This window comes from Triturus cristatus, chromosome 11 (genome assembly GCF_964204655.1).
Source record: "Triturus cristatus chromosome 11, aTriCri1.1, whole genome shotgun sequence".
In the NCBI taxonomy this organism is placed as follows: domain Eukaryota; kingdom Metazoa; phylum Chordata; class Amphibia; order Caudata; family Salamandridae; genus Triturus; species Triturus cristatus.
In genome coordinates this window covers 118,005,537-118,017,881 of record NC_140594.1, presented here as the reverse complement: position 1 = coordinate 118,017,881, position 12,345 = coordinate 118,005,537, and the positions used below count along the sequence as shown (strand labels likewise).

The window sequence follows — 12,345 nt, the reverse complement described above, 5'->3', positions numbered from 1 at the left end:
GTCCAGCCCGAACTGCCAGGCAAGGTCCTCCCTGGACTGGAAACCAGCATTATGGGACCTGTTTCGGGGTTTCACCCCTCATCAACCAGAATATCGTGACTCCAGTGGCATGGAGAGCACAGCACCCTCGTCTGAGCATACCAGTCTCGCTCGGGGTGACAAATGCAAAAAGAGCAAATGTTTTTTAGCATAGTTAAGAAGACATTGTGGTCCAATAGCAGTTTGAAAGGTCCGGTGACTCTGACTTTTGCCCGACTACATGGTAAAGTCCAACTAGTGGTAGTCATTTGAAGATCCAATTTGTGATTCCCCATGTGTATTTTTGAACTGCATCCTAAAGATAACAAGTTATGATTTAAAGAGCCACCCTAACCATGGAACTCCTGAACTCTGTACTGTTTGCTTAGGGCCAGCGGATTCTCCTGGAGAGGAAAGAATCTGCCTGACCCGGAAGGACATGCAAAGTCCACCTGTCAGGATGTACATGAAGGAACGGAGTCTCGCCTGGACCCCCGAGAGTCTTGGGTCAGCTGGCAACATCCAATTCTCTGCCATTCAAGGTTGTGCTGGGATGTTTGAAGTACTGTACTACCAGTTGGTCCTCTCCTGGCTTTTACACGAGCCTGCATCCCTTTATCCTCCGTAATTGATGGACAGAAGGGTTTTCCACTTTCACCCTTGGTCGTGTCACCCCCATTTTGTGAACCGTTTGGACTATCTGTTTACCGCGTACAGTCGAGTGTCATCGCTGTTCAAGGGTGTGTGTGGTAGGTTCCTGACTGTCGATCTAAAGTCCACATTTCTCTAGTTGACAGTGGGAACCAGTAAGTGTCCCAGGTCCCATGGATGCAGGCGCCACCCAAAGTCCTGACTGTCACTAGTCGTTTATGGGGTATAGTCCTAGTTCACCTTGGGACCTGTTGGAGCTGTTTCTGGGCCCTCCTGAACTGTGGCCATTACCTGTCAATAACGAGTGGATCCCCTGATTTAGTTAAATATTCACTGAGCAGGGTTTTTCCATGGACATAAAATATGGTCAGTCCTCTTTGGGGTAGTTTGTGTGTCTTGGGAATCCCCGTTCGCTCTTGGGCGGTGAGGTTTACAGGTTGTTGTCAAAGTCTAATTTCCCTGATCTCACACCCCCTTGTTCGTGACTGTCCACACCTTTCCAAACTAGGGTATTCTGCGAAGCCAGAACAAAGAACAAAGGGTAGATATACAACAGGTTTCTAACACTCCACCCACAACCTTTGGGAACAGTCTGTAGTAAAGATCTGAGGCTCAAAGGTGCCCAGAGATTGCAGAAGAGCCGCGACCTCCAGCCCACAGGAGTTTTATTTATTTTTATTAATTTATAAAGTTTTATATAGCGCAAACAAGATCCCAAGGGATATTCGAGCCCTTCACAATAAAGATGATCAGGGATTTACAGGCGTCAAATGCAAATGAACGAGACAGTTACAAAAGGTGCCAAGTTACAGCTGATCAGGGATGTAAAGGCGTCAAATACAAATCAACAAGACAGTTACAAGGGTGCATAAAAGCAACACAGTGGCTAAAAATAGCAGATCTGGTAGGGGAAGAAAAGATTAAATAAAAAAAATATATAGTTAATCAGTACAAGACATGAAGTTATTAGTCCAGTATCTTATAGCAGAAGATCCAAACCAATTAAGGTAAGAACTTGCTCATAAGGAATCTTTTTACTTCCAGTTTGAAAGCAAAGGTGGAGGTGAGTCTGCAAACTTCAGGAGGGAGAGAGTTCCAGATCCTCTGGGCAGAGCCGGAGAAAGCTCTTTGACAAGTTCTCTTTTTGCTAAATATCTGTGGTTTCAGGAGGAAGGAGTTAGCGCTTCTTGAGGGTCTACCACCTCCAGATAATTCTATCTTTTGGACAAGATACTTGAAAGTTTGGACATGGAGAGCTTTGTGGGACAGGCAGGCAATCTATAGCTGTATTCTTGCTTCAAAAGGCAGCCAATGTAGAGATTTTAAGACTGGGGAAATGTGAACATTTCTTTTTGGGCCCGTGGTAAGTCTGGCTGCAGTATTCAATGTAGCCCTAAGTAGGGCGAAGGTATATTTAGGGAGGCTACAGAGCGTAGCACTGCCATAGTCTAGCCTCGGCAAAAAACAGCGCTTGGACCACCTGCTTGAAGTCAGCTTGTGGAAGGAAGGGTTTGAGATTCCGGAGTAATCTCATCTGGTGATTCGCTCCCTTGCACACCTTGCTAATATGATTCTTCATATTTAAATGTTTGTCCAGGGTGATTCACAGAGATTTGGCAAAGTCAATAATGAGGGGGGAGCAGTTGAAGGCAGTGAGATGGTTCATCCAGAGGTCTAGCTTGGGAGTATGATTCGGAGGAGAAATTGGCAGAAATTCGGTTTTGGAGGTGTTGAGTAGGAGGTGGTTCTCGGCTAGCCAGTTTTGGGTATTCACGAAGGTAGTGTTGAGTGTTATAAGATTTTCCGGGGAGGAGATTTTCAGGTAGAGATGCGTGTCATCCGCATACATATGGAAGAAAATGTTCCTTGAGTTTAGTGCATTTGGCAGTGGTTCCAAGAATAAGTTGAATAGTATGGGAGATAAGGCGGACCCTTGTGGAACCCCCATGGATACTGGCATGGGCTGGGATAGGGAGTGGTTCGCCTTTATTCTTCGTGATCTGTGGTGAAGGAAGGACGAGAACCATTGCAATATCAGACCAGAGAGGCCCATCCTGTGCTCCAAAATAGATAAGAGGTTGTCGTGATTTACAGTGTCAAATGCAGAGGAAAGGTCATGGAGGATTAGGAGGCAAGATTCATTGTGGTCAAGCATTTTTAAAATGTCATCTATAATGTGAACGAGAGCCGATTCCATGACTTTATCCCACAGACTCCCATGCTACTCTGGTTATTTTGCCGAAGAGCACAAGTGGTATTACATTTGAAGTCCTATACTGGCCCCCGAAAGTGCAAGGCCCTTCTGTTTCATTGTTCATTATTTTATTTCCCCTACTATACCACCCTCCAATTGTATGAAGGCTTTGTTTAAAGTGATAGCTGTGAGTGGATATGCTTGCAGTTATGCTGCTGCAGACCACCTCCTGAATGAAGGAGGCCTTGATTTGTAGATTTAGGTGTTTAAAGGAAGCACCTTGGGGGTATCCAGTTGAAGCACAGTAATGAGTGCCTGACCCCCTAGGGCACCAGCTGTAAAGGGTAGTACTGGTCAGGGATGCTTCCCAGGAACCAGAGCAAGGACCTCACACCCCTCATCCTCTATTCTTTGGGGTTGTGTCCACCGAAATACCCATGGTGGGTCAGACTTTCCAGCCTCAGGCTTCTCCCTTGACGGGCACTGTGACCCTGGGCCTGCTAAAATAGGATGTCGAACATTTGAAAACCCCAGACACCGAAAACCAGCAAAAAGTACACTCCCTTCATCCAGGGGTTCCAACTGCTTGCACACCTCGTCTCTTTGTTGTGTACTGTAGTTTTCTTTTGCCTTTTTCTAAGTGTGTGCGTGCTCTCTTCTGTGTGCGTGCTCTCTTCTGTGTGCGTGCTCTCTTCTGTGTGCGTGTGCTCTCTTCTGTGAGGCGTAAGATATCTTCACATATGGATGGTGGGAGGGAGATGTGCAGGTGGTTGGATCAGCGAGCCATGTGGACATCTGGGGAATGCGAATGGGACATGCCCATCTGAGAAGGTCTTACAAAGTCTGCACGTCTCTGGGAGTCCCAAGGGTGGAAACCTCTGGGAAGGTGTAAGACATTGCACACCTGAAAGGGTCAGGGCGAGGTGACCATCTCCCTTCTCCTCATGCCCCATTTGTGTCTTCCCAACACCTCTCCACTGCCTAGAACAGCCTCTAACTATGTGTCTCACTCCTGCCCATCACTACTTCTCACACATTGGCGCTCCTACCTGCCCAGTTCACTTAACTTAATGCTGTCATCTCAGATCTTCCTCCTGCAGATCTGTCCCTTACAGTTTACTCCTCGCTCCTACCCATCGCAGCTTTTTTCCTCCTGCCTGCTGCTACCCCAATCATACTCCATACCCCACACGACCCATCTCAACTTTCCTGCTCTTGTCACAGCTGTTAACTACTAACATCTCCTGCCCATTCCACTTACTTTAATCACCACCCGCATTCTATTCCTCGTAGCCCTGACCTCTTCCCTCTCCCCTTTCTCCTATCCTCACCTTTCATATCTCACCCCTGACCATCACTCTCTGCTCTGTCCCATCTTCCCACATCAGATTCTGTCCTGTACTCAGACCATTCGCCCTTCTCGCACCCTGCCCATCTCTTCGCCCTAGGCTCTTCCTTCCATCTTCCTCACCTCTCCTCGCAGCGCCCCCCTCGGTGATCATCCCGCTGCCTACTGTTGATTAGCTGCCCTCCTTGTTTCTGGCAGTTCTCTTGGGTTAGGGCATTGTGTGTTTTTAGGTCTCGCCTGGCGAAAGCAGCGCATGCGTTGCTCTCACCATGGAGAGGGCCTTCTGGAATCAAATCATCCAAAGCTGAATGCACGCGCGTCCAAATGGACAAAGATGGCTGCTCGCGCCATCGCAAAGCTAAACATGCACGCGTAGGGACAAAAAAATGCACGTGCATGTGGACAGCCCGACGCCATCTTTTTGCGCACGCGCGCGCATTTTTTTGTCCCTACACGTGCGTGCTTTCGTTTTCCCAGACAGGCTGAAGGGCCCGGCGGCAGTGCTGAGGAATCTGCCGCGGCGTGCGGCTTACCCCAGCATTGCTTATTAATTATAGAGTGAGGAGCATGGTCCCGCAGAGTGCACCAGACGCCCCCTTTAATGATACACTGCATGGGGAGAAATGCCGTCAAACACAATAGGTTTTGATTACATAGCAGCCCTCCCTAATGAGGCGGGAGGTTCCCAAATGGGGGCCTTACCTCCCGTCTCCCAACTGCAGATCATACACATCTGGTTCCCCCTATTTTGGTTCTGCTTTTTTAGCAACTGGATAACCAAGGCGAGGAAACGTAAGCAAAAAGTTCTTCCTTAAATTGATTGACATCCTCTGAGTCTGTATTGCGCGCTATACCGCCAAGGAACGCTTCCGATTGGTTGAACCTAACCGGCTAGCCCTATTGAATACAGCCCACCCCTTCTCAAAGAAACCAGGCCCTTCTCTCTACCATTGCACCGGAACAGTAGATCCATTTTCCCGGAAGTTATGGGCCAGTCACTTGTGAGCCGGATTGCGTTTGGGGGGTCTTTGCTCTGTAGAACACTTTTGAATAAGTTGCAATGGAAAATGTGAAGCCCGGCTCCGTACACAGATTGCACAGCACTATAACATGATCCCAGTGTTGTGTCATATCTGGTATCCCCATCATACCGTGTGTCCCCTGCTCTTGGGCACTTTTTGGAAATGAAACTCCGTCCGGGCAGGTTCAGAGAAGCCGCGATCTCTCCTCGGACTGATCTAGGGAGATACACGATTCAACTGGATGCCAAACTCTTTTCTGGCTATAAATAGCATGGTAATTGTCTAGTATTGCAGCGGGGTACTGCTGCACGAGTAGAGACAGAAAGAGCTATAACAAGCATTTGCAATGCATTAGGTCTCGCAGTTACGCGAGTTTAAGCTATTGGCATTGTAAATGACACTGCCTTTTTATTTACGTTTTTAAAACAAAAATAAAAGACATTGCAAATAACAATGTCAATAGCTCAAACTCGCGTAAATGCGAAACCTATTGCATTGCAAATGCTTCTTTTCTTCTTCTGTTGTAGTTACACTTCCTTTCCTTCGCAGACTCTGCCGAAGTAAGTGTCTTGAAGGCCTGTTTGCGGACATGTGTAGGAGGTGGTTTCTCGGTGTCTGTTTCTCAGATTATGTCTCTGGGTTTTTAATTGTTTTCTGATTTCATCTGTTTACAGTCTCTGCTTCCAGTTTCTGTTACTATTCATCTATTATTCAGGGTTTGGAGTAAATGTTCTTTAACTTAATAGCATGTTGTGTTCACGCTGGACTGACTCCCATTACTGCTTTCATATGACTGCTCCCAGGCCTTGTGCAAACCCATCCCTCACCAGCCCCCTTCCCTCGGGTGTTTCCTCTTTTGGGATTCAGGAGGGCAGTTGAGATGTATACACCTATTACATTTTATAGTCCTTCTTGACAGAGCTTTGGCTATTTTTTCTTTCTATGCCTGGTAGTAGTGGGCATTAGGGGCCCATTTTTTGGACCCAACTCTAATATTAGAGGAATGTTTTAAGGAAGACCATTGAACATGTTCGCAATAGGTTTTCAACTCTGACTTTAGTAAAGTATTGCCACAGACACTTGTTAAAGTTAATTCTATTTCAGTGGAGACACACTGTTTCCATTTAGAGTCTTCATGTTCAGAGTTCCTTATATGTACACTCTTTACTTCACGCCAAAGTCTCTTTAGTAGTCCAATGGTGGGTCTTGAGTTTCTCATTGGTTTTGCTATTGATCATTCAAGAGGGATGTAGGTTCAGTCTCACCTTCTCCTTTCCATCACAACTCTCCCCTGCTCCAGTGGCGTGTACAGGTTTCTAGAGGCAAGCACTCCTGGATCTCACCCCTTTGAGCTCGGCCTCACCACCGGATTGGGTAGAGAACAGTACCTTCTTTAACCTGGAAGGGTTTCCTATAGGTAAGAAAGTTGATCCCTCCCACGCTCCACCCCTTCTTAAATCAATTGTCCTGCCCTCTTTAAAAGAATGCCCCCCCCCCCATAGTCCTCAGTGAGAGGTTTTGATGATAGACAAAAAAGTGCCGCTTTGGACCTGGTTGCAGAGGTTTTTCTGTTTCCTCACTTAAGGTTCCAGTTTGCTCTTCAACCTTTAGTTGTTACTGTACCCGTCACAGAAACCGGCCAGGTCTGGGGTTCCAAACCACATGCTAAATAAGCATTTGCAATGCAAGCGGTCCCACATTTGTGAAAATTAGAGCTATTTGTGTTGTAAATGATATTGTTTTTATTTTGTTTTGGTTTGCAGTGCTTTAAACCGAGAGTCAAGTCATTTACAACGTGACTTCAAATTATTCCAGGCGTATGCCTCACATTTTGTTTGTTGCTTTAATGCACGTTTAGGCTTATGTGACATAAGAATAAAGAAATAAAAGCTGCAGACCAGTTTAGTAAAGGTTAAACTCTGACATTATACGTAGGGTCTTCAGACCAGGAGTCCAGTTGAAAGAAAAAGTATAGTCCTCTGAAGATGAGGTGTCACTTCTCTGGCATCAGGGCAGTGACTAATTCAAAGCTAGAGTACAGTCCAGGTGGCTGAAGTCCTTTTCATGCACTAAACACTGTTCAATTGCATGGGTGGCTCGCACGTTCAAAGCATCCGTCCTGGAATCTAGAATAAATCCGGCATAATGCTCAGCTTCTCCATAATGTTAAAAAAAAATACAAGTAACATCGAGCGAAGCGTATAAAAGTTTAAACAAAAAGAAAAGAGTGCTCTCCAAGTATCATAAATTAACATGAAGAGTAAGAGGAGCACTTGTAACTCATGGGAGTTTACAAACTAGAAAAGTAGGGACTACTAAGCATATTAACCAATGAAAAGCAGGGATTTAGGAAGGACAGTAAAAGGAGCCAATTAACAAATGGGGCGGGGCTTAAAACCCATATTCTGGATACAGCATGTCTCGAAGAGACATCGCATGCGCTGCCTAGGCGAGACATAAAAAGTGCTCTATGCCCCTGGGGCCATTTATATTGAGTCTTCTGCAGGCGAGTATTTGTGGCCACAAACAACCCATTGGCGGAAATGTGTATTTTAAAAGAAGGAGATATTGAGCCCCGTGAGAGGGGTCCAGTTGTCTGGGTGCCCAGGAGCCTCTCTATGTGCCTGACAAACCTGTAAAGGTTGGAATGTCTCTCAAACTCTTAAAAGGTGCTTTTGGAACTTGAGGGGCAGAGTAAATCAACCTGGGTTAATGTGTTGTTTAATATGACGGTAGCATGTACTGCCAGAATTCAATAGGTAACTACCCAGTTATTACAGTGCAGATAGTCCAACCTAGCCAGACTGGTGAGTTGTTAGAAACCCTGTCTTTTAGGACACCAAATGGAGTAAAGGAGGATGGTGGGGAAAGGCGTAGAGTAGAGCATATGACGGTGCATGACAGGAATGGTGCACAGTGGCTAATGGCAGAGCGTAAAACAAGCAGGGAAAATTGCATAAGATACATAGCTTATGAGGCTAGGAGGGTCACAACCAGGGCACATTAGGAAGAATTGCGGGTTTTTACATCCGGGCATGGAGCAGGCCAGAAAAACTGAGGATCAAGGAGGTAAGCAGGAAATAGAGAGAAGTACTAATACTCCCTATCAGTCGATCAGTAGGAATGGTTCATTGTTGACAAATCAAGACAGTGGTTCGACTGCACCTTCAAGTACCGCTTGGAGGAGGTCCATCATATTAAGCCTGAGACCCGTTTATTGTGACATATATGCTCTATTTCGGCGGTTTCATCACATGCATGCATGACCCTGAACCAGCTCGAGATCGGGGAAAAGGGCAAATTTACAACTATCCTCCCTGCGTCGCAGACCCGACGTCACACTAGCTCATTCACACATGGTCATTGGTGGGGCCCATAACGCCATCACTCACACGTCTCCATTCACGAGTCTGCACACAGGAGGGATGAATAATTAAAGCGCTGGACATGTGGGGGTACCTTATTACCTATAGGAAATAAAAGTTATATTACAGAATATAAATTAGTATTCATCACCTATAGATTCCTAATCCTAAACATCAAGGCACTCCACCACTTGGTCGACGGACAAATTAGTTGGATTGGTTGATGGTGATTTTAGAACCAGCTAAAACACATTTTAAGACTCAGTCTCCTTTACTCTCTTCATTGAAAAACCACAAACTCGTAATTTCTGTTAATCTAATATTTGTTTATCTAAATATTGTTTTCAATTTATATTAGCATTTCTCTCAATCAAAAGTTTAGGATTTTTGTTCAATTAATATAGATCACATGACATTATATTTACCTATTCTTGCTATCTGGATTTTTCTCTAATTCATTTGGCTCTGCATAACCGAATTTAGCCGTTAATTGTCCAAATAAAGCAGGCCAAAGCTCAAAGTCCGAAAGTTCTTTGCTCAGCACGTTACAGTCCCAAAGATCCCCAAAGGACCAGAAATCGTTCAAGCATCTGTCATCGCCTGTGGGGTCGATAGGGGTGTGCAGTCATCCAAACCACCAAATGCCAACCCCCTCCTTATTCTACTACCCTTTTTATAATAAAATTCGGGATAACATGAAACATTTTTAGGCAAAGAATGAACATGATTGGCTGGTTGGGAATGTTCGATTTTACGTTTTTCCAGGTTCACATGGATTTTGCTGGTTTATTTCCTCTGTCTGTGTTGCCCTTTTGCAACATTGTAGTAGATTTGCTTGTATGTCCCAATTGTTCATTTAGACCAGTTTTTACTGACTGAAGTTTGGCAGTCCACCAAGTTCCTATACTTGACCAGGAACACTGTGCCTTGAGGTTACATGGAGGTCTAAGGAGCCATCCATGTCTGCGCAGTAGGCATCGCGCTAACGAGACGGTGGCCACTTCTGAACTCCGTTCTGGACGCCATATATGGTAGGCCCGAAATGTCAACTTAAGCGAAACAAACACAAAAGAATAATTCATACAAAGAAATTAAAATTCTAATGTTAAACCCTCACTAATCCCTTTATGTATTAGTATTTTCCTAGCTTATGGCGACGTTTAAAGCAATAATACTCACCTTTACGGTCCAAAACGGGAACGCAAACATCACAAAAGCAACATAAATCATGCGATATCCTTTTACCACATGTACTACTATTAATATGCGTACATATTTTAGTTATTAAAGTTATTTTGCCATACAAATAGCAATAAGTTCCACGTGTAATTTGGTGTTTGTAAATGGTTAATTTAGTTTAACACAGCAAACCGTTAGTCAATTATAACAAGTAGGTTATATAATTAGTATTTTCATGCAAAATAGAGGAGGTATACAAAATGTTGCTTTACCTGCTCCATCAACCCTACCAAAAGAAAGCTATCCCTTGGATCAACTTACTTAAGTCCATCTGTGCTGAATGTCTTCTTGACCTTAATGTGTGGCAGAATATCTAGCAATAGAACATCTGGGTGTTGAAGCCAGTTTCCAGGTAGGGCAAATGTGTGTATTGCTTCAGGCACAGTAGAGTTGAATTGCTAGATCTTGTGGTTGGAATATGTTGGATTGCTAATTTGTTTGGTAGATTTTCAGATGAGGTACATGTAGGAAACGTTTTGCCTGATGCTAAGCTGTTATGCACTAGTCTGACTGGGATCCTGCTAATCAGGACCCCAGTCTCTCTGCTTTCTCCCTAACATTGTTATGGTCTGTACTTTGGTACATCCCAGATTGGATACTGGGGTACCCTTATCAGGCCCAAGTATACGGTGCTAAGGTACCCAGGGCATAGGTACCCCAGAGGTCCCCCATGGGCTGAAGCATGCATTATGCCACCCATGGGAGACCATTCAAACTGCAACTACAGGCCTGCCATTGCAGCCTGTGTTAGCTGGTGCAAGCACTACTTATGAAAGATATAGGTTTCCTATATCTAAGGCCATTGCACTTAAAAACTTTAAGTCATCCCTAAAGCAGGCCTTATCAATCCTGAAGGCAGGGTGCTTGGTTCGAAGTATGAGGTTTGTATGTGTTAGAGAGTATTATACAATAAATACATATTTTTATAAATACCTTCTGTGGTTCTTTCTCACTTAATCTATACATATTGTATTCTGGTAAAACAAGCTGCTTTACACTCCTTCTGAACCAAGCCTGAAGGCTGCTCTCCACAGCTACAACTAAGAGAGTTTTCTAAGGTTGTCTAAGCCCTCTTAAATCACCTTAAGGGTTGTCTGGACTGGTGCAGGGTGTCTACTTACATAAGTGGCAATCATATACCAGGCCAGCCTCTCTCAGTGCATTTGGAGTGTTCGATCTTAAGGCTGTGTGGATTTGTGATTGAGCGGCTGTGGAGGTGCACTGCTGCATCCCCGGGAGAGGTGGAGTTTGTTTTCTACCTCTTCACGTTGGATGACGTTGCAGTGCTGGACACCAGGAATGATGGAGTTTGATTGCTAGCTGTCCTGCTGGAATGGCGCAGCATTGTTGGATCTCCAGTAGTGGGGGCGTTGCTAGTTATCCAGCTGGGATGGCGCTGCATTGCGGGATCTTGAGGAGTGGCGGAGGGGGATTGCGAGCTCTCCAGCAGGTTGGAAGGAGGTCAAGTGTTAATACTAGCTCTCCAGCATGGTAGAGATGAATAGCTGGATTTCCAGGAGCTGTGGAGATTTATTACTAGATCTTCAGCTGAGGTGGACTTCCATTGCTGGGTCTCCAGGAAGGTTGGAGTATCAATCTGTAGGTGAAGTAGATTCAGAAGATTGGATCTGAAGGATGGGTTTAATAGTCTTCTAGATCTCCATTTAGTCAGTTTGTTAAATGTATAGGTTCTGTGCAGCCCATGTGTTGGATCCCTATGTTTTGTAGTTAACGTGCTGAATCTCAGTGTTCAGTCTGCTGGGTCTACTAGTGCTGTGCAGTCAGTGGTGCGGATCTCTACAAGCTGTGTAGCCGAAGTCCCGCTCTCCTGGTGCTGTGAAGTAAATTATGTTGTATCTTGTATCTCCAATTGCTGTTTAGTCAGTGTTCTGTATCTCGTGGTGCAGTGTAGTCAGTGCACTGGACCTCCAAGCATTTTGAAGCCAACATCGTTGGATGCTCTGTAATCAATTAACTGAATTTCGTGTGCTATGTTGTCATTTTGCTTGATACCCAGATGGTATGTAGCCCAGACTCTGGGTTACCAGGGATTATTGTTGGTTAATTGTATTTATACATGGACCTGAGTTTCTTGCTTACTCTCGGCCATATTGTTCTTTTTCAGATGCTTCCTTTGGAACCCCACCCAGCTACTCCTACGATGTGGAACGTGTGGAGGATCATCGTCGCCACCAGGACATGATGCCATACATTGATGACTCTCCCTCTTCCTCGCCACATCTCAGCATCAAGAGCCGTGGCAGTAGGGACAGCCGGGACACTTTGTCTTCAGGATCCGTGGAGTCTTCGAAATCTGTGAGTCCTCTGTTCACTCTGCTGCCAGTCTGAGGGTGGGCGGTGTAAGGAAAAAGGTGAAGTGCCAGTTTTCATGAAGGGTCGTGGTTTCATGCCTCCTCGTCATTTTCCTGAGTAATTATGAGGTCTCTAAAGTAATAGAACTTCAGAAACAGAACCCCTCTAGGAGTCGTATGCGGTCTCAAAAGAACT

At 45.1% G+C, this 12,345-nt stretch overlaps 1 protein-coding gene across 1 annotated transcript in view; it reads left to right on the top strand.

Annotated features, from left to right (window-relative positions):
* BCR (BCR activator of RhoGEF and GTPase) overlaps positions 1-12,345 on the top strand; it is a 419,493-nt gene that overhangs the window by 142,673 nt on the left and 264,475 nt on the right. The window contains exon 2 of the mRNA XM_085633565.1: positions 11,963-12,153. Within this exon, the coding sequence (XP_085489691.1) occupies positions 11,963-12,153 (191 nt within the window). The remainder of the gene's footprint in view (positions 1-11,962; positions 12,154-12,345) is intronic.